The sequence below is a fragment of the Cebus imitator genome, unplaced genomic scaffold, assembly GCF_001604975.1.
Source record: "Cebus imitator isolate Cc_AM_T3 unplaced genomic scaffold, Cebus_imitator-1.0 Scaffold277, whole genome shotgun sequence".
NCBI lineage: Eukaryota > Metazoa > Chordata > Mammalia > Primates > Cebidae > Cebus > Cebus imitator.
In genome coordinates, this window is record NW_016107592.1 from 1,241,487 (window position 1) to 1,268,411 (window position 26,925).

Here is a 26,925-nt window from a genome sequence, read left to right on the forward strand (position 1 = left end):
GGGGGGAAGGAAGGGGGGAAACTGAGGTAAGTAAGAGGTAGGGAGTGCATAGCCCCAGGCAGAAAGAGCTGCCACAGAGCAGTGGGACAAAACCAAACAGACATACACACAGACACAGCAAGCAACAGCCCAGGGCTGAGCCCACACCCCTGGCAGAGACAAGGCCTGGGCTTCAGCAGAGTGGGAAGGTGTATGCTCAAGTAGAAGGTAGATACCTGGTCAGGGAAGGGGATGAGACGGATTTGAGGCTGCTGTGGAAGGGGTGGCAGGTCTGGTGAAGGCTGAAGAAATGAAGAGGAGGCAGGAGGAGATAAGGGATGAGAGCTGGTGATCTAGGAAAGTGTGGCCATGGAGGTGTCAACATGGTGAGCTGAGACTAGAGGCCCCACAGGTAAACTGGGAAAGTTAAAGGAAGGATGTGGGTGAAGGGACTGAGCCAAGGGGTGAGAGCTGAGAGGCGCATGGGGCAGGGCAGGAAGCCCCGAAACAGGCCCAGGGGCAGGAAGAGACGTATGCGAGAAGCAAGATGCATTTACTAGCAAACCAGGCAGAGTTGGCCTTCCTGAGACTGGACTGTGAGAATGGGGTGTCTTCCAGTCTCAAGCACCTGCATTTGTCCCATCTGCAGACATTTCACCTACCACAGCTTGGGAAGTGCCAAAATCAGTGGCAGGCATGTGTCAACATGTCCTAATACTAGAGATGGGCAGAGTACATACAGAGTATGATTCAGGGTTGGAGGGAATGGGACAGAAGAGAGTGAAGAGCAGACCATGCCCCAAACCGTCTGCAGCACACACACACACCCAACTTAATGCATTCTGTTGGAATGTTTGAGTCTCAGTTCCTGAACAGGGCAATTTATGGAACTTTGCAGAGTCAAATGCAAATGGGAACAATGGGATGCCATTTCTCACCTATCACATCGGCAAAGATAAAAATGATTGATATTTTATTATCTTGGTAAAGGTATAGAGAACAGGAACTCACAAACACTGCTGGTGGGAACAAAAATTGGTAGAAAATGCCTTTTGAGGGAGGACAATTTGGGAATATCTATCAAAATTAAAAATTTATAGACTCTTATTCAGCAATTTTACTTCTGAGAATTTACTGCATTCTTTGTGCTTAGAAAAGTGCTTGGCACATAGAAAATTCTCAATAAATATTCATTGAATAAATAATTTTTTCTCACAGATACTCACATATAGGTGCAAAGATTAATGCACAAAAGTATCTATTGCAACATTGCTGAGAAATAGCAAAAGAGAGAAAACAACCTAAATGTATATAGATGACCAGTTAAGTAAAATATATCCATGCAATGAAATAATAGCACTCGTTGGAAAGAATGAGGCAGATCTATACGTAATACAACCAAACTGCTGTTAAACTTCAGGATTCACTGAGAAGAGATGTGGGGGAACTAGGTGCAAAGTCCTCTATAGTGTGCCCCTAGGCAAGGGGGAAACGTGTGCAAACCCATCGACTCTGCAAGAGAATATTAGAAACTGACAATGAGAGAGCCTGGTGACAACCAGAGTGGAGGGAAACTGACCTTTCACATATATGACCTGTTCAAACATGTTTAATAACAGCAGAAAAGGTAAATTGGATGAGTTGAGATTTGCATAAAAATTCCACCTGAAGGAAGAAAGGTTCAGAGATTAACCAGGCTTCCTTGGGAAGTAACGGTGTTCCATTCCTGGAAGTGTCTAAAATTAGTCTGGGGACCACTGTGGAAGAGCAAAGTGTCATGGGGTGTGCTTGATTCGCTGTCCTTCGAGGCTTTATCTAGCCGGATGGGGTCATGCGTCATCAGGTTCTCCAGGGCAATAGCCCCACTTACAGCCCAGCATCCTCTGGACATCACAAACACTTTCTAAGAGCTAAGAATGCAGCACATTCCTGGAAGAAAAATTGCTGAATCTCATATATAAGTATATAGGGCCCAGTACCAGTTGGTGCCCAATAAGTAGCTGAAGAAAGAAAAGGCATGGGACCATCCAACTCACAAGACCTAAAGAGTGGAATCCAATTTGAATGAGGAATAGGAAGGCCAGATCTCCTGAGGCCTGCAAGGAGATGATCAGCAGGGACCCCCAAGGACCCTACCCTAAGACCCAGTGACTCTAGCTCTGACTAGGAATGTGTGCTGATTCAAGTACCCTGAAGGCGAGTAGGTTTACTCCAGACAGAGACCAGGGGAAAACCAGAAACCAAAATGCCCCTTTCCTTCTGCAGCCTTTCTAATGAACTAGGTCCTACCCTCAATGAAAAGACTCATTAGGGTTGGGTACGGCCTTGCTGGCCTGAATTTTTGCCCTGTGATTCCAAGAGGCTTCCTGAGATTCTCAACAATGCCTCCTTCTCACCAACCTTGTCAGGAGCTAAGCTGATTTCTTCCTGACCTCCCTGGCCATGCATACAAGAAGATGAGTCCAACACACCTTCCTGTGTACCCACCCAACCTGCTGCAGGATGAGTCCAGACTCATCCTGCAGCAGGTTGGGTGGGTACACAGGAAGATGAGATACTGTCTGTCTTATGGATGGCTTCTGGGACCCAAAGCAGACCCAGCCATACTCTTCCGGACTAAACCGCATCTCCTAAGGGTTTGCCTGCTCTGTATTATTAAATGGCCCTCGAAACCAAAATAGGGGCTCAACTGCCTTGCCAGGTAACTAGCACTCAAGCTCTTTGTTCAGCTTGAACATCTACAGCCGAAGACCTATCTTCTAGGGAAAGGCAAGGTTGCACCTCTCTCCACATGCCTGTCAAAGCCCCGCTGGCAAAATAAGACTTGTTCCTGGGTGGTTTGCCAGTGTTTGAGGCACATTCCTTCTCCATTTGCAACAGGTCTGAAGTGACTCTTTCCAGTCTTCTTCGCCCCACTGCACTGAGGGAGACCTGAAACCCAGGTCTTAAGGTCCTGTGAATGCAGCTCATCAATGGCCAAAAGCAGCGGAAACAGAACTCAGACTCCCAGAGCTCCTAAGGGCCCAGAACTAACAGATGCCACTACAGACAGGCTTGCATTCAGCATAATTTTTCATCTCCATGCTTCAAACTGAAAAGTGTTGATTCTCCATCCATGAAAAAAAGTTTGCGCAGATGTTTGTGCTCAAATTCTGCAGAAAGGGACTGTCCAGCCACAGTGAAAGATAGGGACAGAAAGCAAAGGATACGTTTGACAACAGCCCTGACTGAGCTGAGATTCAGCTCTCAGAGGCCCATGATACACATAAGAGAGACACAAGCCCCCTCCTTCCCTCTGCCCTTTCCTGTAAGCTCAAAGTCTCAGACCCTCTTCTTCCCTGGTGATCCTGAGAGGCTGTGCACTATCTGGATGGTTCATAGATGGAGTTGCTCCTGGAGGGATTAAAAAGGAGATGGCGATAGTGGACATGGAGTCCTGTGCAGATGGACAGTGCAGAAATGTGTAACCACAGAGCCACCAGGACCCCAAGAAGAAATAAGGTATACAAACACAAGAGAGAGAGTCATTTGTGAGAGACAGCTGAGAGAAGTTCGATATTCCTGAAAACACATGGTGTGCTTTCAATGATGGTTATTTTTAGCAAAATCCAGTCGCAGAAGTAGAGGCAGACAGTGGCCTCCCCAGACCCGACTTCTAATCCCAATGCTAACATTAATTAGCCGTGGCTCTCTAGACTGGTGCCCGGAAATGCTCCTTGGCTGCCATCTCTCTGTGGATAAATGAGGCAGTCTCTCGGCATCCCCACACCACTCACTTTGGCAGTTTCAGATCCCAGGGGTCTTCATGGGCAGATGTTGGTGAAGAAAATGGTGGCATTAGGGCCCCTACTAGACCCCTGATGCAGTGATGTTCCCACTACTCACATCACCTCAGTAATAACCATATGATGTCTCTGTCATTATCTTTGATAATTCGTATGTTAAGTCGTGGATGATCAAGTTCAAACAAAATCCACCTAGGGCAGTTCTCATGAATGGGACACTGCCAAATCATGATCAGTAGCTCTAACGCTGGCCTGGAAGACTCATGATTATTTGCTCAACATCAATGGAATTTGGGTGCTTCTTGCCCTGTGTCTCAAGCGCAGAAAGGGTGCTGCAGAGCATAGCGTTGCTGGAACCTAGAGCTCCCCCTGGCCATCCTCTGCTGTCTCCTGAGCCCGGCATGCTGGAGTGCATGCTGCAGAGGGGCATCCTTCCAGCTCCCCGTGCTGTTGCTCATGCCGGTGTCACAGTCCATTACAGCCAGCCAATTACATCTGATTCCTCTCTGGGGGATGCTGGGCAGGGCCACCATGGGGGGCAGAGGAGGCCTGAGAGGTTTCTAAATGAAGTAGCCTGTTGGGAAATCCTATTAGGAAGCTCATGTTACAGGGCTGCGGTGTTAACAACCCTGGCCGACCCTGGCCCTGAACATAGCCAGTCTCCCTGGGGCTTGAGAGGAAGCTGTCTGGCTGTGGTTTCTCTCTCACTCACCAGCCAACCGCTGATGGGAGTGAGAGAGCAGAGAGGGCTCCTTGGTGCCCTCGAATGTGACTTCTAGCACTATGGGCACACACACACACCCTCATGTTCCTCACCTTCTCTTTCAGCAGCTCAGGGTCAGGAGGCAGGGGGAGCCCAGAGCTGGGACCAGCACCCTAAGGGAGATGGAAGCAGGTCCTGAAAACCTCTTTTTCCAAGAAGAGCTAAATTAGACATATTTTTCCCACTTTCAAATCTTGCAAATTTTTCATCTCAACTCCCCCAGGCTTACAAAGTAGCTCATCTCAGCTGTTCAAGTTGACAAAGGCGCAGAAACTGTTGAAAGGTTCAACATGTCCCTTGGGTTTCCAGGCATGAAGGAATTTACATGCAAGTTTTCTTTACTACAGAAAAAAGTCCCCACTTGGAGATGGGGGAGGAGTGAAGAAGTGTCCAGGAAGGAGAGGAGACCTTGAGGGAGAGGGCAAGCACGCATCTGACAAGAGGAGCACCTAAGGCAGTGCTGGGGGATCACAGCCTTAACTGGCAAGGAGACACCAAGTGGGAAGACAGGCACCTCGAGAGCTGCTCTGTTCTGTTAGAGTTGAAAAGGCCCTGCCAATGCCCAGAGTTAGAATGGTCAAGGGTGACCCGAGAGCCCCCTGGAAGACCCATACAGATTCCCAGTCAAAGTCATGCATCCTCATTCCCAGCCCTGATTTGTAAGCCTGAACAGAAAACAGGAATCCTGCAGATTCGACCATGCTGCTGGGAGCAGTAGTGGCACCCCTGGCGTTCTTAAGACAGTACCGAGGGACCCAGCTGGTGCTGGTCAGCTATAGGGAAGTTTGTTTCTGTAATACCCGGATAGTCAGTCCTCAGATTCTCCCCCTCTTTTCCCTGCCAAGAGCCCTTCTTGGGCTTCATATTAGCTGTGCCATCTTGTTGATACTCTGTTGTTCAGGGCTGCCCTGTGCGGCTTTCCCCAGCCCCGAGCCTTTATTCAAGGGGTAATGATGCTCTGGATACTTCGTCCTGGTGGCCTTGTTCTTGGTCTACGCAGCTGCCAGCCTGCTCCTGCAGTCCTCTCTGACTCCTTCTTCATTCCCTGAGGCACCCAGGTTCATCCTGTCTACGGATTCCAGAAACCCAAGAACACCTTCACTGACCACCCCGGGGCTCCTCTCTTCTGGATGCCGGCCACATACACAGTCCTGATCTGCTGCTTAGAGCTGGGGTTCTTGGAGTTTTAAAAATCCCCGTGTTTGGACCACATACCAGACTTATCACCATTGGAGAAAAGGCAACTGGGGATGTCACTTTGCAAAACCTTTCTGAGGGTTCTCATGCCTGCCCTGGGGTCAAAAATTGTGGGTTCTGAAGACCATGGCTCTCTCGGGCTTGGAGAATCTTCTCTCTCCACTTGGTCCTTCATTTCACAAAGACTGCCTGCCTCAAGGCAGGCCATGTGAGCCACACCATTCAAACATGTTAACTGGGCCTTTGATCAGTTGAGGAACAATGGCTTATTCCTCTGTGCTGTTTTCATGGGTCACTGCTTGATGGTCATGGAACTGGGCCTGGGCAGGTGCAGGAAGGTGATGACTGGGAATTCAGGATTCCTGCTGACCTGTGTCTCTGGATGGGGGAACCCATGCCATCTTCATTCCAGAATCTTATTTTCTTAATAAGGGGGATTCAGAGCTTAAGGACAATGACACCTAGCAACATGTAGCACTGCATGGCTTATAAAATATTCTCATATCCATTTTCACACATTCTGAGAAATAGGCAGAGAAGATATGACTGTCAATGGAAAGGGACTTACCTAAAACCACACAGCAAGTTCACAGCAGAGCCAAGATGAAAACCAGCCCCTATCTCTAGGTTAGGTCTCTTCTACCCAAGTGTACCCCCCTCCTCTTTCATCCACTGCACCCCCTGTGCATGACAGCCCCAGACAATAAAAGCCTGGGCACCATAAGTTAGCATGTGTCCTCTGTAATAGAAAGCTAAGGTCATCCTGAGGCAGGGGCAGAGGCAAGGGAGGATTGCAGGGAGAATTACGCATAGCATTGTTATTTTCTGAGTCCCCAGTGTGGCTAAAGAGGCAGCCTAATGAAGCAGCTTCTTCTGGAAACTCTGAGGACTATGTCCTGGGAAGGAAAGCCGAGCCCTGAGGCAGCACTCTGGGGCAGAACGGATCCATGGCACATAGGCACCATGCTCCAGCTAGGGTCTGGCCATTCAGAGGCTGTCACAGCACCTGAGACACCTCCATGGACACCCCTATGGGATACTGCAGCCCCCAAGCAACTAACACAGATAAGGAGCCTGCCCCTGCCAGGATCCTTCTAACAACAGCCCCAGCCTCCTCCTCCTCCTCCTTGAAGTCCAGCTTCAGCTAAGGCAATATTTTAGACTCTACAGCAGAGAGCAAGAGAGTCCGATGAAAGCCAGCTTGGCCTCCCTGGCACAGGAAGAGCCAGACTGTATGGGACCTACACAGAGAATAGACTTAGCCACCAACCTCAGCACGGAAGTGAGGAGAAGGAAGGACAAAGCTATGATTTCTCATTAATCTGCTCCACTATGAGCACAACTTGAAATTGGAGTAGATGGGCCGTTTTCCTAGTAATTAACAATTTTATAGAGACACACGCATGACGAGGTCAGAGTCACTAGTGAGATGAGGTCAACAGGCTGATGTGACTCTGTTGATGGGACCAGTCTGTGTGTACAGAAAGGATGTCAGGAACAGGCCTTAGGCCAAGGAGCCCTCTAGAAAATGCATGAGCTGCTTGCCACACATCCTAATGCACAAGTTCTCCCCCCCCTGCTTCCTCTACTCCCCTCTCACCTATTCTCTTCTCACTGCCCAGGCTCTTCACGACAGAAAGAGCTCTAGGCCAGGACCAATCTTTGCTGGCTGTGCTGTCTAATTGGTCTCCAGGTGCCTCTGCACAGTCAAGCGACTGGTCACCATGACTTTGACAGGAGACGGTTTCACAGAAGCAAAGTGAAAGCCAAGAGAATACAGTTCCCTGGCCATAATGAAAGTCTGTTCTTCCAGAAAAAAATAGCATGGAGACAGAAGCAGAGAGATTATTCTTTCTGCCACCCTACAAAGTCCCAGTTTCACATACCAGAAAAGATGTATCAAATCAGCACGACTGTATGAATCATAAAAGCATCAGCATTTGGCCCAGCCAGGCTCAGAGGACATCAATTCTCGGGGCTGTGTTGGGAGAGAGTAGCTGTTGAAGGCTCACTGTGTCTCACCTGTAATTCTCTGTCATCCACCATTCTCTCTGCTGCTGGCTTCGCAATGATTGTGCTCAGTGGGCTACACCAAAACCACTGTGAATGGCCACCGTGTCCATCTGGCAGTACTCTGTGAGCACCAAAGTGAGTGGAAACCCTTCCCTTGAAGACACACCATGGAGACCAGCAACAAGTACCTCCATGTGCACTTCCCACCCCCCACCAAAGAGCGCAGTCTTCCCAAGATCACCATTTTTGCCCAAAGGTCCCCCTGCCAGCCATCAGTGTCTAGTTACCAGCAGAGTTAGGGGCAAGATTTCAGGGGATTCAGTTGAAAGTTCTCGAGACGTGGGCAAGGGGCCTTATCTTCCCTTCCAGGGCACTGAGCTCAGCCAGGATGCTGGGCCACAAGACCCATGATGCAACTCTCCAGTCTCAGAAATATCATCAAAATGTGGCTTCCTGTGCCTCTGAAGTGGCAAAGTGATGGTGCCATGGGTTCCCAATTTCCTCTACCCTCCAGTGAGTTTGCAATAAGTAGCTTGTAAAGTCAAGTCATGTTCACAATAGCTTGAGATTAGAAATGTCCAACAAAACTCAGGAGGGGATTGAGACTGGGAAGGGAAATGGAAAGAAACAATTCGGATTTGCATATTTGTCCCCACAGGCCCTCCCAGGACAGCCACAGGAGGTAACTGACAAGCTACACGGACAGCAGAACCCTCTAAAAGAAAAGTTCCAATTAGCCCAAAGAAATAAAAGCCTGTTCCCAGAGTCCCAATTAAATCAGAACCAATCAATGCTTGCTCCGGTTCCTGCTGTTCTGCTTAGGATATAATGAGAAAAATGAGAGTGCCCTAGCCAGCAAGTGTGGTATAGCAGCCCTCTGAAGCCCAGAGAAATCACCCACCCATGTGCTGCGAGCATGCCTGGCAGCTGCTGCACCTGGACCTTTAAGAACGCAGCCTGGTGCCTTGGTCCCCACTTAGACCCTGACAAATATCAAAGATGGTGACCCTCCCAACCAATGGGACAAAGAGGAGGGCTGTGGGACCAGGCTGGGATGGTTTTAAAACTGTCAATGTTGATTCATCACTGGATCTGGCGCTCTCTCTCCTCTATTTCCACACCATCCATCATGGGTACCAGAACCAAGAAATCCAATAAAGACACAAAGACACAGCTCTCTCTGTTCTCAGCAGGCCTCAGAAAGGCTGTGTGAGTGCTCTGGCCCAAGCAATTTGCCAAGTCCAAAGGATTCCTGAGCTGATGGGCATTAACAAGCCTGTGCCTGGCATTTCCCCTGCAGGTATCTGGGGAGCAAAGTAACTGGGGAAGTAAACTGGCATAGGCTGGTCTGGTGCTCAGGCAGGGTGGGGGTGACATCAGAGAAGGCAGCTGGCAGGAGGCTCACAATGGAGAATAAGTTGCTAATACAGCCCCCGAGCCCCAAGGGACTAAGAGCAACCATAGGGGTACATTAAGATCAAGGTAGTCATTTCTGAGATACATATAGGAAGGCTTCCTTCATAAAAGAATCAGGACCTTTGAAGGTTCTGAACAAAATTTAATATGGGAAAGCAGTCTTCTCTTCCCTGAGCCTGGATTCCCCCACGTTCAGCTCCTATGCACTTAGACAATGCATAAGCTGTGGGGCCTCCAGATCCTTCTATTCACTCCCAGAACAGACTGAGCCTGCAGCCAGTTCAGCACATTTATTGCCACATGTTGAATATGGGTTTTCTAGGGCTAGCAATGGCTAATATGAGCACATAGTAACCTGACACTCTCAAACTGCAAAGTTTGCATCACTCTGTGTCATGTAGAAGCAAAAGTTAATATAACACATGATACAGCCCCATTCCCATTCCAATAGCTTCATCTCCTTCCAGGGTCTGGCATTGAGCCCCTAGAGAAAGACAGCCAAGTCAGAGGGCTTTGAGTTAATGAGCTACATGAGTTCAGTACCAAGTTGAGTGCTGTGGGAGCTGGACTGAAATGAACTAAAATATTTTCCAAATTCAGTCACATCTCAATTACCCTTGAGTGAATTGTCCATGGTAACCCAAATTCCAAATTCTTCAGCCCCAGCACTTAGGGCTGGATTCAGGATATAGGGTGTGTGTGGGTGTGTGTGTGTGTGAGAGTGAGAGAGAGAGAGAGAGAGGAGGGAGGGGGGGAGAGAGAGAGAGAGAGAGAGAGAGAGAGACAGAAAGAGAGAGAGGGAGGGAGGGGAGAGAGAGAAACTCAACACTAAATATTACTGACTGGTCATTATTTTACCATTTGAAAGCCCCCCATATCTTCCTCTCACTATGAATAATAAATATGGACAATCTGGTTGGACATGATTGGAAAATCATCAGGCCTAGCACTGGGAATGAGAGTCCTCAGAGCTTTATAATAAGCCATTAGACTCTTTTCTGTTCCTTTATGACCCAGAACTATTGGTAAGGAAACCTTGTAGATCTGTCACTGCCTTAGATGGGCAGGAAGCAGAGGCTCCAAAACTTACCCTTGCATGCCACGCTGTTCTCAGGCTCATAGCCAGGCTTGCAGGTGCACCGCCCAATGGGCACCATCCATTCTCCATCCCCGTTGCAGTAGAGTTTGATGGGTACGTCCACTTCTTCTGCGTTGGGGATGCATGTGCCCCGAGCAATCACCAGAGATGTGCTCTCTGCTCCTGTCATGGTCTCTGGAAACACTGCAAAATTTTGCACAATGCTGGGACACTTTTTAAAGAAGACACGGACAGAAAGAAGAGACATACAGGCTCCGTAATCCTGAAAAGCGAGGTAAAAACCATTCCGAGTAAGAGGCCCAAAGCTCCTGACTTCCGTGTTTACCTTCATCAGCCTTCCCCCAAAGTCCACCTGGGAGAAGCTCTCATCTGCAGCAATGGTGTCTACTTTGAGGTAGGGAGCCTCAGACCAGAAGGCCGACTTCTTGGTAGCAATGACAGAGTCAGTCTCATAATAATACAAGTTGAAGGTCTCCTTGCAGGATCCTGGGACATTAGGGAGGCTGCTGCAGTCTCTCACAGTGAAGCGCATCTCTGTGTAGATGCGATGGGCCCCCCGCCGGTTGATGAAGGTGGTGAGCAACCAATTGTTCTGGTTGGGCTCGAAGACATTGCACACCTGGTAGGTGCGGATGGTGTTCAGGTTTTCATCATAGCCACTGACTTCTTCCCACTGTACATAACCGGCCACAGGTACACACATGCAAAAACACAAAATAAAGAGTGAGAATATAAAAAGTAGGCAGAGCAGAGGAGAATCCTGGGGCTAAGGGGCCTTAAGAGCTCACCAGTCCAGTAGCTTGACTTGAGAAATGAAGACATCCAAGCCCAACTTGATTTTAAAGATCTCCTTATAAGAAAGCTTCATATTTCTCTGCAGCCCATGCCAAAATATAACACACTTCATTCAAGAAAGTTGTCCCTTGCCTAACCCTTAATGCTCATCTTGTGACTGGCTTATTACATCCATGGGGACAACATGAAGCTTTCAGCCCATGTGATGGCAGGGACTTTCTTTCTCACTTCCACAGTCGCTACTCTAAAAGCCAATCTATTGATTAGGAGTACAATTACTTGACATCCACACCTTGGAAATCCCCATCTCTGAACCTAATTTATTATGGTGAAATTACTTTATATGTCTGAAAAGCACATGAATTTAAAGCTTTTCAGAGATTCTCAACAAACTTAAATTCTCACAAACCTTCTCTTTGTGAGAACATCAATCTCTTTGAAGGACTGATAAGGTTTGGATGTTTCTCCCATCCAAATCTCATGTTGAAATGTGATTCCCAATGTTGGTGGGGCCTGGTGGGAGGTGATTTGATCATGGAGGCAGATCCCTCATGAATGGTTTAGAACCATCCCTTTGGTGATGAGTAAGTTCACATGAGATCTGGCTGCTTAAAAGAATCGGGACCTTCCACTTCTCTCTCTCTTGCTCCATCTCTTACCATGTGACATGCTGGCTCCCCTTTGCCACCTGCCATAAGTGAAAGCTTCCTGAGACCCTTACCAGAAGGGGATACTAGCACTATGCTTCACGTACAGCCTACAGAACTGTGAACAAGTTAAATCTCTTTTCTTTATAAATTACTCAGCTCAGGTGTTTCTTTATAGCAATGCAAGAGTGGACTAACACAAAGACCTAGACTATAAAACTGGTAAAATTGGAGGCTGCTAAGAACCTTTAATGAAGCAAGTGAAGTTCTATTGTGTGCAAGTTTCAGGCAAGGCTATGACGAAGGAAAATGTTGGAGGGTGCTACTTTAGGGAGTAATGAAAATTTCTTAAGGGAGAGACAAACATGATTCACATTAGAAAAGTGAGCTCCCATTTATAGCAGCCCTGTAGATTGAAATAAGAGAGAAGAACAACACATGTATAAAGGGATGTCTTTCACTATTCTCAACAACTTTCAGAACTAGGTATTATTATCCCCAATTTACAGATGAAAAGATATCATGCAACTTACTCATGCTCATACAGCTAAAAGAGATTGGGAGGAACTAGTAGGAAGTACTTTGAATGGGCAAAGAAATTCACTTAAGAACTTGTAGATTATTTCAAAAGCAGGCAATGAGGGCTGGAGGGGAGTGGGGAGAGGCCTTTAAAGGCATGGCTCCCTTAACTGGGCTTTCTGGGAAAGGGATCAAAGAAAAGTTGCTGGGTCATGCTTTTTTGTGCTTGGAAAAAAGGAAGAAGTTGCCCACATCTGGGAGTGCTCCAGATCCTGGCCTCAAGAACTGAGGGTATTTCCAGGAATAGATTTAAACTTGTATTCTGTTTGCTTAGAATAAAAAAATAGAGAGAAAAAATTAAACTTCCTAAAGTGAAAATGAATTAAGATTCTGACTATTTAGACTATTTAGCAGTGGTGATCAAGGTAACCAAATCATGCCAGCATCTTTGAATATTGCGCTAATTGCTTATTATTTACAGTGGTGGACTTTATCTAGACTGGAATTCTTCATTAACAGAGCTAAAAGCCAATTATGCGTGCATGGAAAATATACTGCAATTGCTTCTTGCAAGGAGTAAGGCCCCTGTGGAGCAAGGAGGATAGAAGCAAGGCTGCCCTCTAAACTTGTGTAAAGGAAACCAAAAAACAGGCATGGTGTGGAGAGGTGGGGAAATGGACATGTCAAGAGCTGACCCTGCATGCCCAAGTCTGTAAAGTAACCACACTCATGGTCACTCCTGCTGTCTGGGCCTCTGCTACCAAGGCACCTAAACTGCAGTCTATCCAGGGTCTTCCTGGTCCCCAGCCTCTCCCAGGACTCCCAGAATGCCAGCTGCCTCACCAACTTGAAGTTCTGCCAGTCCCTCACCAACAGATCAGCTCCTGCCAGTATCCTTACAGCAGTTCTGGGACACACAGGCCATCATGATTCTGCCCTGGACAGTATCAGCTCCAGGCCAAGAACCACTCAGCTCTCCACCTTTCACTTGATCTCCAACCACACTATTCATGACCCACCTCTCTTTATAAAGAGAAAATGACGCATCTCTCCCCACTCCACTCTACCTTCAGCAATGCCAAGGACCAACATCCCCAAACTCACAACTCTGTTTCCATGTTCCAAGCCTGTTCTCATGCTGTGCTTTCTACCTGGGATGGCTTTTTGTTATTCTATGCCTGAGATACTCCAGCTCTTGAAAATCCCATGGCTGAATTAGATAGCATATCATGGCACGCCAGTACATCCTCCATACAGCAGGTAAGAACCTGTGCACACTGACCCGAGGGCATCTACCTCCTCCAGGAGTGAGTGAGCTCTGAGGGGGCTGCAGCACATCCCTGGAGTGGCACATCCACAGTCCATACAGCTTCTTCACAGCATGCCTTGTGCCCCGCACATGGATCTCCCTGTGCCCAGGCCCCATGTGACCCCCTGTGGCCACCACGGGAGAGAGATCTCACCTCTGTGGCCTGCACGGAGTGTAAATGCACACTGTTGAACCTCACGTGGGTTTCGCTTAATTTCATATTGATTGTCTAGATGTAAAATAACCACTTTTTCTGCCTTCTTGAACGCTACGTTTTGTTCTATTAAATGTGTTTATTAAAGTTATGTTCTGCTTGCCTGTTTATTTTTCAACGAGCGAGAAGTCACTGACAATGTTTCAGATCCAATTTTTAGATGTCCCTCCCTTTCCATGGCTGTTATAAAACAACATTTTCTCAGTTGAACCTATATGACTTTTGAGAAAAGGAATTTTTTTTTTTCTGTTCTGCAATTGTTGAAATACAACAGGTCTCACGACCCATTATTCCAGTTAGGTCTCAGTACACATGTGGGGCCCCTCTGTCAATGTACACGTGAAACATGTGGCCCCATTTAGAGTGGGCATATGGTCACAGCCAGAGTTCTTGACCCATCCAAGACTAATGGAGTTCTGCTGTGGGAGCACGATGGAAGCCTATCATATGGGCTTCACTTTAGCACTGAAACAGTTAATACCAGGAGGTATTTAAATAAGCAAATTGAGGCCAGGTGCAGTGTCTTAGGCCTATAATTCTAGCACTTTGGAAGGTGAAGTGGGAGGATTGCTAGAGCCTAGGACTCAAGACCAGAATGGGCAACATAGAGAGACCTCATCTCTATAAAAATAAAAAAAAGATTAACCAAGATTGGTGGCTTGTGCCTGTGGAACCAGCAGTTCGGGAGGCTGAAGCGGGAGGATCGTCTGAGCCCAGGAGGTCAAGGCTGCAGTAAGCCATGCTCGCACTACTGTACTCTAGTCTTTGTGACAGAGCAATAAAATAAGCAGCATGAGGATTTCTACTCTCATGGAGCTGGGATATTGAGAACACTTACCTTAGAAAATGACGCTGATTGGTATTATAAGGCCCAGCAGAAGTCATTGTTTCCAACATTAACCTCTCTGGGCCTCAGTTTTCTCATCTGTAAAATGGAGAATCATTACAACTCTGGGTGACCCAGAGTTGTAAAATTCTACAGATCTAATTGATTCCATGACAGCTCCTAAAGGAGTGATCTAAGCTAATTAGAGGAAATTCAGCTGCATATTCAAAGGGAAAGAGTAGACGGAAATGCAGAGAAAGGAAAATAACTCCCTGTTGTTGGAAAAAGGCCAACATAGAGCTTCCCATTAATTTCTTTCCCTCTTTCATCCTTCTTCTGTCAGCAAAAGCTCTGCAGGGGTTGAAGAAATAAGTGATCAGAGTAGGTTTCAGGAGGTACACATACTTTCCACAGCAAGTGGTAATTAGAACTGGGGTCCTCGATGAAAGAAAAGATTTAGGTTAATCGAGATGAGGGTAGAACAGCATCCCCAACAGAGAGAGACAAACATATCATTCGTTTATGATATTTGGAATCAGTCTCATTGCTTTATATTTATGCCTCATTCATTCATCAATGGAAAAAAAAAATGTCTACTGAATGTTAGGTTTGTGCCAGGCATCCCATTAGCCACTGGGGATATAACAATATGAAGCTTATAATCTAGTGAGAGAAACAGAAATTAGAAAATTGTTATTAAAATAACTAAATAATTATATTTGTGTTAACTGCTGTGAGGCAAAATTACAGGGAGCCAAGAAAGGGGATGCAACGGATATACAGAAGATTGTCAGGAAAGACCCTCTGTATGAGTCCGTTTTATGTTGCTATAAAGGAATACCTGACGCTGGGTAATTTATGGAGAAAAGAGGTTTATCTGGCTTACAGCTCTGCAGCCTGTACAAGAAACACGGCACCGGGATCTACTTCTGGTGAGGCTTCAGGAAGTTTCCAATCATGGAAGAAGGCAAAGGAGGGGCAGGTGTGCCATATGGTGAGAGAGGGAGCAAGAGAGATGCCAGGTTCTTTTAAACCACCAGCTTCCGTGTGAACTAACAGAGTGAGACTCACTCATTACCAAAAGGAGGGCATCAAGCCATTCATGAGGGATCCCCTGCCATGACCCAAACACCTTCTGCTAGGCCCCACCTCCAACGCTGGAGATCATGCTTTAATATGAGATTAGGAGGAGACAAACATTCAAACAATATCACCCTCCAAGCTGAGAGGGAACAATTAGATAGAAGTTAGCCAGGAAAAGTATGTGCCTTCTGGGAGCAGAGTAGAAGCAGAGCATCTGGGCCCAGGAATGGCAGGTACAAAGGTCTCGTGGTGGGAAAAGTGGCCTGGTGCCATTGAGGAATGAAAGCTGTGTGACAACGAGCCATAAGAAGCTGGAAGAAGATGAATCCAGTTGAGAATTTTGAATTTAATCCTCAGTGTAACAAGAAGTTGTTGATGAGTTAGGGAGAAAAAACACAGGTGATCAGAGCTGAGCTTTTAAAAGCTCCCTCTGACACACTATAGAGACTGGTTTGAAGGGCAGCCTGAGTATATAGGCAGGACAATTGGAGGTCATTGTGGGTGTGCAGGCAAGAGATGATGGTAGAACAGACCAGTAAAAACTGAAAAGATGCTTCAGGAAAGAATCTCTAGACCTTCACTGAGCCACGTTTGGGGGAACAGACCAGACTCAAACAGCCATGTGTCCCCTGAACACTCTTTCAGGCATCAGTCCTGCCTCGCCAACCAGGCTTTGGGCTTCCCAGATCCTTAGAAATGCTGATTCTTCACCTCTTCCCTCTCTCTTTCCTTAAAAAAGGGGGAATTTTACCAGTTTTGCATGTACTACACTGTAGATGCCCAATTTCCTATTCAGGATGATATGTCTTTTACCGAAAGCCTGTGCTGGCTCCAGTTCTGGCAATGTGTTCTGACCGCCTGCCCCAAAGCCAATTTCCTAAAGGTCTCCATTCAGTGACTGCTTCTTAGCCTCCACTTCTAGGCATTTCACATGTTGCCTCTTGTATTCCTTCCTGTAATTATCTCCTCCCATTAAAACAACAGCAAAATATCATGATTTGCTTATCAGATGTGCAAAAAGTTAAAAAGATAAAATGTCAAGTCTTGGTAAGAAAGTGGGAAAAGGAGTACTGACAAAGCTTAGTGGTAGAAGTATAAACCAGTGAAATCTTTTAGAAATCAATTCAGTAGCTTCTCTCAATACTTGACGTGTGGGCCAAAACTGAATTCAATACGAAAAATGTAAATCATTTTTTTAAATTGCAGTGATAACTAGGTGCCCATCTGGGAAAAAAAAATGAAACTTTTGTTTCATACTTATACCTTACTCCAGAATAAATTTCTGGCAAATCAAAGATTTAAACATTAAAAATGAAACTACAAATATACTAAAAGAAACCATGGAGACAATTTGTGTATACTAACTGCGACATGAAACTCAGAAGCCATAAACATATTGATAAATTCAGTTCTATACAAGTTTAAAAACCGGCATGACAGAAATAGCCATAAGCAAAGTTAAAAGGGGGAAAGAAGAAAACCTGATAGAAAAAAAATTGTCACATACCACAAAGTGTTAATATCCCCCAATATATAAAGAGAACCCACATGTCAACAACAAAACAGAAAACTGAGCAAAGAGTATCAACAAACTGTTCACTAACAAAGACACAGATATAACTCTTAAATATATGAAAAGATGCTAAATCTCACTCTTCGTAAAGTGTGAGTTGTTACTTTGCCACATTATGACACTTTTAGGGGATGTCAAAGAACAAAAGTGTGATAGCACACTGTGTTGGAGAGGATATGGGAGACAAGAATTCTGATACACAAAGGAAGAATAGCAAATTTGTACAATGTCTATAACAACGTTAGTTTTATTTATCAAAATTATAACTACATACACCTTTGACCCAGCAATTCCACTTCCGGGATAATTTCTCAGATAGACTTCTATCTATGTGAAATTAGGTACACACAAAGTTATCAACTGCCGCCACCGCCACCTCCAGAGCTTTATTCATATCCAGAAAACCTAGAGTGGACCACTGGCCTTTGGACAATACAGTAACCTTCTCAGAATCTGTGACCTCTGGGAGCATAGTCCTAATGGAAAGAAGAACCCATTACTGGGTATATATCCAAAGGATTATAAATCGTTCTACTATAAGGACACGTGCACACGAATGTTCATTGCAGCACTGTTTACAATAGCAAAGACCTGGAACCAACCCAAATGCCCACGATGATAGACTGGACAGGGAAAATGTGGCACATATACACCATGGAATATTACGCAGCCATCAAAAACGATGAGTTTGTGTCCTTTGTAGGGACATGGATGAACCTGGAAACCATCATTCTCAGCAAACTGACAGAAGAGCAGAAGATCAAACACCACATGTTCTCACTCATAGGCGGGTGTTGAACAATGAGAACACATGGACACAGGGAGGGGAGCACTACACACTGGGGTCAGTTACGGGGAAATAGGGGAGGGACGGTGGGGGGTGGGGAGTTGGGGAGAGATAGCAAGGAGAGAGATGCCAGATGTAGGTGATGGGGAGGAAGGCAGCAAATCACACTACCACGTGTGTACCTATGCAACAATCTTGCATGTTCTTCACGTGTACCCCAAAACCTAAAATGCAATAAAATAAATGGGAAAAAAAATAAAAATTAAAAATAAATAAATAATAAAAAAAAAAGAAAAACCAACAGTGTCTCAAAGAGATTGAACTCTTCACCAACCAGTAGCATAGGGGACTCAGAATCTGAAACAATTAGACTAAAAGAAAATAAGGTATAGGACATTTCGTGTACATCTTTATATGAGGAGTAAGCTTTATACTTGCTGCATGCTAATCTGACTGTTATCCTCCTTTCTTGAACTGGACTCAGCTGGACTCCTTAATATGTCACCTAAGACCCTTTGCTGTCAACTGGTGAATGCATAAACAAAATGTAATGTGCCTGTACAATGGAAACTATTCAGAAATAAAAAAGAATGAAGTACTGGTAGGCACAGCAGCATGATGAACCTCTAAAACGTTATGCTAAGTGAGGAAAGCTGTGTGTCTCAAAAGACCACATATTGTGTGATTCTAAACACATTAAGTGTTCAGAAGAGGCAAATCTACAGAGAGAGCGGTAGGTTAGTATTTGTCTGGGGTCAGAGAAGAAAATGGGAAGTGACTACAAATTGGCATAAAGAAATTTTGTGAGGAGTGATAAAACTGTTCTAAAATGAGATTGTGGTGATGGGTTACACATTCTATAAATTTACCCAAAATTACTGAATTGATTAAAATTTTAATAGACTTAAAATGAGTGAATTTATTGCAGGTAAATAATACCTTTTTGTGGCTTTGGAATAAAATCCCTCTGTCATCTGGTCCAGCCCACACCTCAAAATCCCAATGATGCTGACATGGTCTCCATTATCCACAAGTAGCTTGTTCATGGTGACTTCATGCCCTGCTCATTCTATCCTCTGTACCTTGGATGGCCTTCTTACACCTTTGTCCCTGTATCCCAAGTGCCAATTATTCATTCAATCAAATTTGTTGTGAATGATGCCTAAGTTGAGGCAAAGGTGGCATCTGGGAAAGCTAGGTGGCCAAGGAAGCATCCCTATCACTGAGACTGAGGGCCTGGGAGTATCAGGGTGTGGTCCAAAGACAGTATCAGAATCTTAGGCTCAGAACCCTATTCCAGGACCACTGGATTTTCCAACCTGGAGGTCAATCAGGTAATCAAAAGGCCAAAAGTGCTCCCCATGTTTAACACACCCACTTCATCACCACAATGTGCCATTTCTTCCAGAACAATCCATATCCCCCCCATCTGGCCTGTCTCTTATATTTCCATGACCGATGCGCTAGGGCTGGCATCACCTCATGCCCTGGTCAGAACATGGTGACAACAGACAGGGCAAGAGATGTCAAGGGCCCAAAGCAGGGCCTTATCCTCTCACAGTGGACACAGCCCATGCCCTGAACGTTGCTGCTGATGTTGTGACTGACCCTTCTTCTACCTCACCCCCATACTATCTGAACTGAGCCAGAGAAAAGCAGACGTGGCTCGGAAGCCACTCTAAACCATGTTAGTCAAGACTTTTTGTTGACAAATGGGCAAACTGAGGCCCAGAGACATTCAATAGCGGGCCTCAAGTCAGGCGGCGGATCCATGGCAGGGCTGGACTCTCTTTGCTGCACCTTCCTCTGGGGTGGCTCCAGTCTTATTTCCTCCATAATGCCTTCCCTGGCTTAGATTCATCTACCATTTCTCTGAATGCATAAAGCATGACTGAGTTTATTCCACACAATTTAGCATTTGATTATACACTGTTTTGAACTATCCTTTAATTGCTTCATGTGTGTGACTTTGGTTTCTGCTACCAGGCTTTGAGTTCCTTGAGGACAGGGAATTAAGTTTTGACTAATTTATTAGTTCATTTCAACAAGCAAAATAATTCCATGCATTTAGCTTCACAACACTGGAATTACAGAACACCATTTTATTCAATAACATCTGGGACCAGTGAAATCCACTCCATTTTCAGCTCACTTTCTGTCCTAGGTGATCTCAACCACATACAAGGCTTCAGCCACCACGGAGTCCAACACCAACCTGACCTCTCCCCAACACCCCAGACTTGTATATCCTGCTGCCTGCTCGATGCCTCCTGCTAAATACCTAAGATGCACCACCTTGCTCTTTTCAGTTCTGATGCAGTCTCACCTGTGTCTGAGAACAGGACCTCAACCACGCAGTACCAGATACCTAGGAAGCAATCTAGACTCTGCCCTCTCCACTTTGTTTTGCTCCTCATCATAGGAGGTTAAAGCTCAAATTTCATGTCTCCTATCTCCTTCATAGCTCTTCTATTCAGTCCTGTCCTGTTTCGCCATTGAATTCTCTTTACCCTCCAAGTAATGCTTCCAGTCATTCTCCTTAATTCCCCTGCTCATGTAAGTTTTCTAAATTACAAATCCGTCTCCCACATAAACCCAATCCTACAGGCTGGGACTGTGTTGGGTATCACTCCATATTCCCAGTGACAAGTCCTCAAAATATCCTGGAAGGTTGAGGCAATACGCAGGGCCCTGTCCTGTTCTTTAACTTCTCTCCTTTTTTTACTGCAGGTGCCACCTGGCTAACCTGTCTTTGTGAAAGGAAGAAACAAATCAACCTTGCGCAACCAACAGATTATTAACAGGCTTTGAAAGAGCACTATTATTGACACAAATGGACCACCTGTCCTTGAGATAAGCATAATAAAGGAAACAATGACAGCCATTAGAAAGTACTTGTTCAGGCTTTCAGACCATGACTTTGATGTATGAGAAAAACGCTTTTAGGTCTCTCCAAGATCTAGGTTTATTAGACTTGCTTATTGGAAGTCAGAGCTTGCAGATCTATTGCTAGAGTGCCTGTTGACATTTGGACAGTGCATATTGACTATCTGCAGTCGGCTGATTGTGTGTGGGGTGTGTGGGGTGTGTGGGGTGTGTGTGTGTGTGTGTGTGTGCGCGCACGGGCGCACGCGAGCGCCTATATAAAGCATGCTATCAACACTCAGTCATCTGTATAAACTGTTTCCCTTTCAAAATCGTTGCCATGGGCTCTACCCATTGGTCAATCTACACTACCTTTTAGAACAACCTTCAGAAACTCTGACACATTCTTTATGCTCCAATTTCAGAAACAGGCAAAGGTCATTTGGAGCCAAGTCTGATTGATGAGATGGAGGAGCAAACTAAGAAATGATAGTACTAGTCAAAATGAAGAGACATTATAAAATGAGGTTAAAGAGATTTGAGCTGATTCCACTGTGTGCCTCTGAAGACAGTTCCAAGCATAGAGTTCTGGAAAGATTTTTGATAGCTGGCCCCTCCCCGGACTGCTGCGACGTCCCCCGCCCCACACCAGGCCCACACCTCTAAGAATGCCCAATGACTACCATGATGCTGCATCATTATAACCTCCACAAATAAACCATTTCTAAACCATTGCTACAGGGCCTGGCGGGAGAGGGGCACTTCCTCTGGACACCTTTATTTAAGACAGGAATAGAAATAATTGAAATACGCTTTTCGGCCTCTATTAGCCTAACAATATTCTAGCTATTCTGATTTGTTTCAAACCTAGCTCATTTATCTCATTTATTTAATAAAGAATCAAGCATCTACTACAGCAGCCCCAAGCAGTATTCTAGAAGTTGGTGAAACAACAGTAAATAAGAGACAAAGTCCCTGCTCCCATGGACCTTATATTCTAGTAGAGTTAACCAAAGGATAAACAAATGAACTAATGAATAATGTAAAGTCAGGTAGCATTAACTACTCCTAAGAAGCAAGAAAGGAAACAGAGTGACAGCTGGCAGTGGGGTCTTCAGGGAAGATCTCCCTTTGAGCTGAGATCTGAATGAAACCCAGGAGCTAGACTGGCGGGAACATGAGGGAGGAGCATCCCAGTCACAGAGGACAACCAGAACAAGTTCCCAAGGGCAACCAGGTGCCTTCCCCATTGCTGAGAAAGCCAGGATGCCAGTGTGACTACAGAAGATTAAACAGCAAGAGAAACACTGAAAGAGATGAGTCTGGAGAGGTTGCCAGGGCAGGCAAACCCCACCTCTGCCAGTTACAGCTCTGAGATCACAGACAACTTTCTGAGCTTCGGTTTCCCCCATTTGCAAAATACTATTTACTTTGCAGGGTAATGTGAAGACTGAAAGACCGTGGAAGGAGCTCATCTAGTGCTGTGCCTGCACATTCACTGAGCACCAATTATTACCATTATCATCATCATCATCATCATGATTACGTTAACCTCAGGATCCACCTCCAGCTGAGTCACCAGGGTGTGGAAATCATCTACATCCTATACAAATAGTCCTACCCTTTGGTCAGCAGAATGCAGAAACTAAAAGGCTAAGCTACCTCTCCTTACAGAGACAGAAACAACCAGCAGTCTACTTCCCTTTCCCTCCGGGAATCTCCAGGGCTTCCTCTGAGGTGTTTCATCATAGGCTCTCTTCTCTGGAGCCAGCAATCCCTGGACCACTGTCAGCCACCAGCTCAGGCCACAAGAGACAAAATTGGACACATCTTACAGGCTCTGGTCCCATTCAACAGTCTGCTTTTGGGCACAAACTGCTGTTGGTGGAAGTTGCTATTTTGCAAACAGTTGCGGCCACCATGCCCTGTGGGACCATAATGGAGCTTTCCTGCCATTGCCCAAGCAGAGGAAATGGCTGCCCCTCTGAACAAGAAGCCCACTGGAGCCTGGGCAGCAACAACTTCACAGAGCCCACAGGAGGAGAAAGACTCTTCGGGGTAGCAGATGCTCAGGGCTGGGCTGGAGTCACCACTGCCAAGCTTTCCCCACCAATCACCAAGGACAAAGCTCCTGTGTAGACAGTAGACTAAGCCTGAAAGAGCTTGGATATTAGACAAGCTAGAGGGCTAATTAAAATGTGAAATGTGGTCCATGGGGCATAAATTCCTACAAGCCCAGAGGGATCTACCATTTAGTACACCAACCAACCAAGGCGGCGATTTGCTCAGCGGCTCCCCTGAGGGCTGTGAGCACCAGCTTACCTCCCCCTATGCTTGATTTACCTCCCAGATGTGCTGGGCTGGGAGGACAGGAATGCCCCCCACCCCATTCATTACCACGGCCTGATGCTGTATTCCAATAAGGAAGGTGACTGACTCAGGACTGGGGGCTGTTTCTGAAAGCCCGGTGCCTTGGAAGGGCTTCCATATTGTAGCAGTACGAAGCAATGAATTCCCTAAACTGTGAAATCACAGCAAGGATGCCCTCCCAGAAATGCATCACAGCAAGGGGATGGGGGTGAGGGACATAACTGGAAAATCACAAACATATACAAACATTGTTCCCAATGTGATAACTGGAATATCACAAACATATACGAACATTGTTTCCCAAAGCAATATTTAAGAGCAGAGCTCCACAAAATCTTGGATGGTAGAGAAATGCAGAAAATACTATAACAAGGTCAAGGTTGAAGAAATGGCCCCAAGCAGAGTATATTCAGATTGCTACGAAGGAGTGTTTTGTGAAGATCAAAAACGGGCTGAGGGTTTAAAAACAGCACTGCTCTAATCTTGGCCAGCCCAGAATCATGGGGATCCTCATCTTAGCACAGGGTTAAGTTCACAGGCTCTGGACTCAGCCCCACCCAGATGCCTGACCATGGGTAAGTCTTTAAACTTCTCTGAGCCTCGACTTCATCCTCTGCAACCAGGGTAGTACCTAATAGTACCTATCTCATGAGGCAATCGTGAAGATTAAACATGACTTAAGCTTGCAAGGTAATTAAACACCAGTAAGAGCCCCTTTCGAGCCAGTTATCATGAATATCCCTCTGGGGACACACACTTAGCCTCTCTCTGAGTGCACATTAGTTATTTTTTTCTTGACATTCTGCTCTCCCTCCACGATGTATATGATCTACAGCTCTCTAGTTACTTTTTTCTTGACATTCTGCTCTCCCTCCACGATGTATACGATCTACGGCTCTCTCCTGTCTGTCTGTTGGTACCTGTGCATCTATCATTGATACATGCGAGCATGGGTGTAGGTGTGCAAGTGCTGGCAGCTGAGGTGCTGGCCGTGGCCCTCACTCAGGTGTGCATACCACTGGAAGGCCATGTGGGCACTGGTCAGCTCTGTCGACTGCTTAAAGACCCTGTGGCTACAGAGCCACACTACTAGAGGGCAAGGCCAGCAGCGCACAAGGTCTAAAAGGCGCACACCCCTTTATATTCTGGCATATTTCACACCCAGGTTTCTACCAGCATGCCAGAGAAAATACTGCAGGCTTGGGTCTGGGCAGGGGCTCCCTATGTATACTCCCCTGGGCTACTGTAACCTCCACCAGGCAGCAGCACTGTGTACCAGGCCCTGCCTGGAGTGGGGTCCTCTGCCATTATGACAGCTGCTGCTGCTGTTGACACTGCAACAGTGACAAATTCATCCTTCTGACAAGATCCCTTTAAATAATTCACAGGGAGCTAGGGATTAAGACACTGTTTCTCTCTGTCTCTGTTGAGATTTAAAACACCTCCAGCTGGGGTATTTAAAGGGAGTATAATGGGCTGCCCCTCCTGGATCTCCCCTCCCCCTTTCCTCCTTTCCCATTTCCCCAACTCATCGCCCACCCCACCAGCCAGCCCTATAACAAGGAGGTCCAGAAAACAAGAAAGGAAAAAAAAAGGAGGGAACCAGTGCTTGGCTGGTCACTATGGCAACGGTGGCAGGGTATTCAGCTGCCATTATTACAGTGCCTCACACATGTGATTATCTTAAGCTGTCGATTGAATGTGGTTCTCACTGCTGCCCAACACGGCCTTGTCGAACAAGGCAGGGGTGGGAACTGCAGGCCCCAGGCCCCAGGCCCCAGCTGCTTAATACTGCTATGCCCAGGCCTGGACTCCACTGATGGAAGAACAGAGAGTCACCCCTGGGAGAGACTGATGGCATTTCCCTTCAGCTTGGCGGAATGTCTGCTCAGAATGTATAGCAGAGGCCAGCCTCAAGCTGGCCCATCATGCTGGGTTACAGCCTAGGGAAATGGGCTCCTCATTCCATGCGCTTGGGAAGTTTTGACTGAGTGTGAGTCATGCTGGCTGGGGCCAGCCAAAGCCATCTTGGAGATGAGAGAGCCAGCCCTGGGAGAAGGAAGGGGCGGGGCCTCTGGCAGGAGCTCTTGGCTTCATTCCCATTCTCAGTATGGAGGAAGTTCCCAGTCTCCTGGTGAAAAAAAGCCACATCTGGCCTCAAGAAAGGACACCCCCACCACACCCTGTGTGTTCTCCCAATTGGGTGAGACTGTGGCCACCATGTGTGATCCACTTCAGGGGACCGCTTTTTTCCTGGGACTTTGGATGCTGGAGCTTGGTCCTAAGGACACCTTCAGAAAACTCTGCCTCCATTGAGAAAAATTATTCTATTCCTTTGCCTCCTAGACTTGGCTTCCCAGGTGCAAGAATATTCTTTGAAAGACAAGATCCCTGGTTAACCCCAATAGACACACTCTGATTTTTCCAATGTCCCCTTTAAAATTCAGCTCCCAGATTAAGCCTTTCATGACAGTTATGCTCAGACCAGCAATGCACACAGTGGGGCCACCATTACCTTCAGCTGGCACCAGGACTGCTCCAAAAGGGAGAGATCAGTCTGGCTTTCCCTGCATTTGCATCCCGCGGTCAGCTCCCGTAAAGATATGGCCAGTCATACACAGGTCCCCACCACTTGAAACACTGCCCACCTGGGTCACCCAGGTGGATGTGCCACCATGGGACCCCAGCCCCTTCTGTCGGCATAGCAGTATCTCAAATGGAGGAGGGGCATGTTCAGCCCCACTGACACTGAGGACAATGGATGGGACAAAGGAGCACCCTGGAGCCCCTCACAGGTCTCCCTTCCCTTCCCAGGACTTCTCACTTCCTGAACACTTGTAAGGACCAAGGGGGTGGGAGGGAATCCTCCTGGGCTCCTCCATCACCAACTGGAGCTGGACATACACAGGCACCCCTGTATCCCCTTGTGGATCTCTGGCCAGGGCTCACCTGCTCCAGGCTCCTCTTGGACTTGCTACTCTTTGATCCCCCAATCCCACACTTCACAAACTACCTCCTCTACCTCCCCCATACAGCTTGCTTTAAAAAATGATTTATCAGGTGTTTATCATGTGCACAACTCACTGGTTTGTTACTTTAAAAAGCTACCCTTTTTCTTTTTGAACATTTGCCCTTCCTTATTCCCACTCCTCCCACCCCAACCCCATTCTCTGGTCTCTCAATAGTCTATCAGTCTGAGTTCCTCTCCTCACACTCCTTCAGGGGCAAAGATACCAAAATAAGCTTTGTGGTCAGACAAGACTGGAGTCAGTCTCAGTGACACCCCTAACCTGTCCTGGAACTTTGGATAATGGCTCTGAGCCTCAGGGACCAGTCCACAAAATGAGAGAGATGCCACCTTCCTTCCTTGTAGGGTCCTGGTTGGAAGTGAGGTCATACACGTAAAGTTTGATGCCTGGCACACAGTTGGTTTGTAATTAATGGTGATGATTAGTGTAATAGTTATCATTATTAATAATAACACTGTTATTAATAATAGGGTGTGCTCTCTGACGTTGTTCACGTGAGAATTGCAACCTAACATGTTGATCTTGTGTCTCCAGGGGCCCTGCTTTATCATTCTCATTCTCATCCCATGCAAGGTAGGTCTTTCGAACAAGACTCATTGTTACCACTAGTACTAGTCCGGGCAAGTGATACTGCACTGAGCCTTACAGTTTACAAA

General features: G+C 46.4%; 1 protein-coding gene across 1 annotated transcript in view; it reads right to left on the minus strand.

Moving 5' to 3' along the window:
• Positions 1–26,925, minus strand: part of EPHB1 (EPH receptor B1) — a 436,567-nt gene that overhangs the window by 268,040 nt on the left and 141,602 nt on the right. The window contains exon 3 of the mRNA XM_017501026.2: positions 10,244–10,925. Coding sequence (XP_017356515.1) covers positions 10,244–10,925 — 682 coding nt within the window. The remainder of the gene's footprint in view (positions 1–10,243; positions 10,926–26,925) is intronic.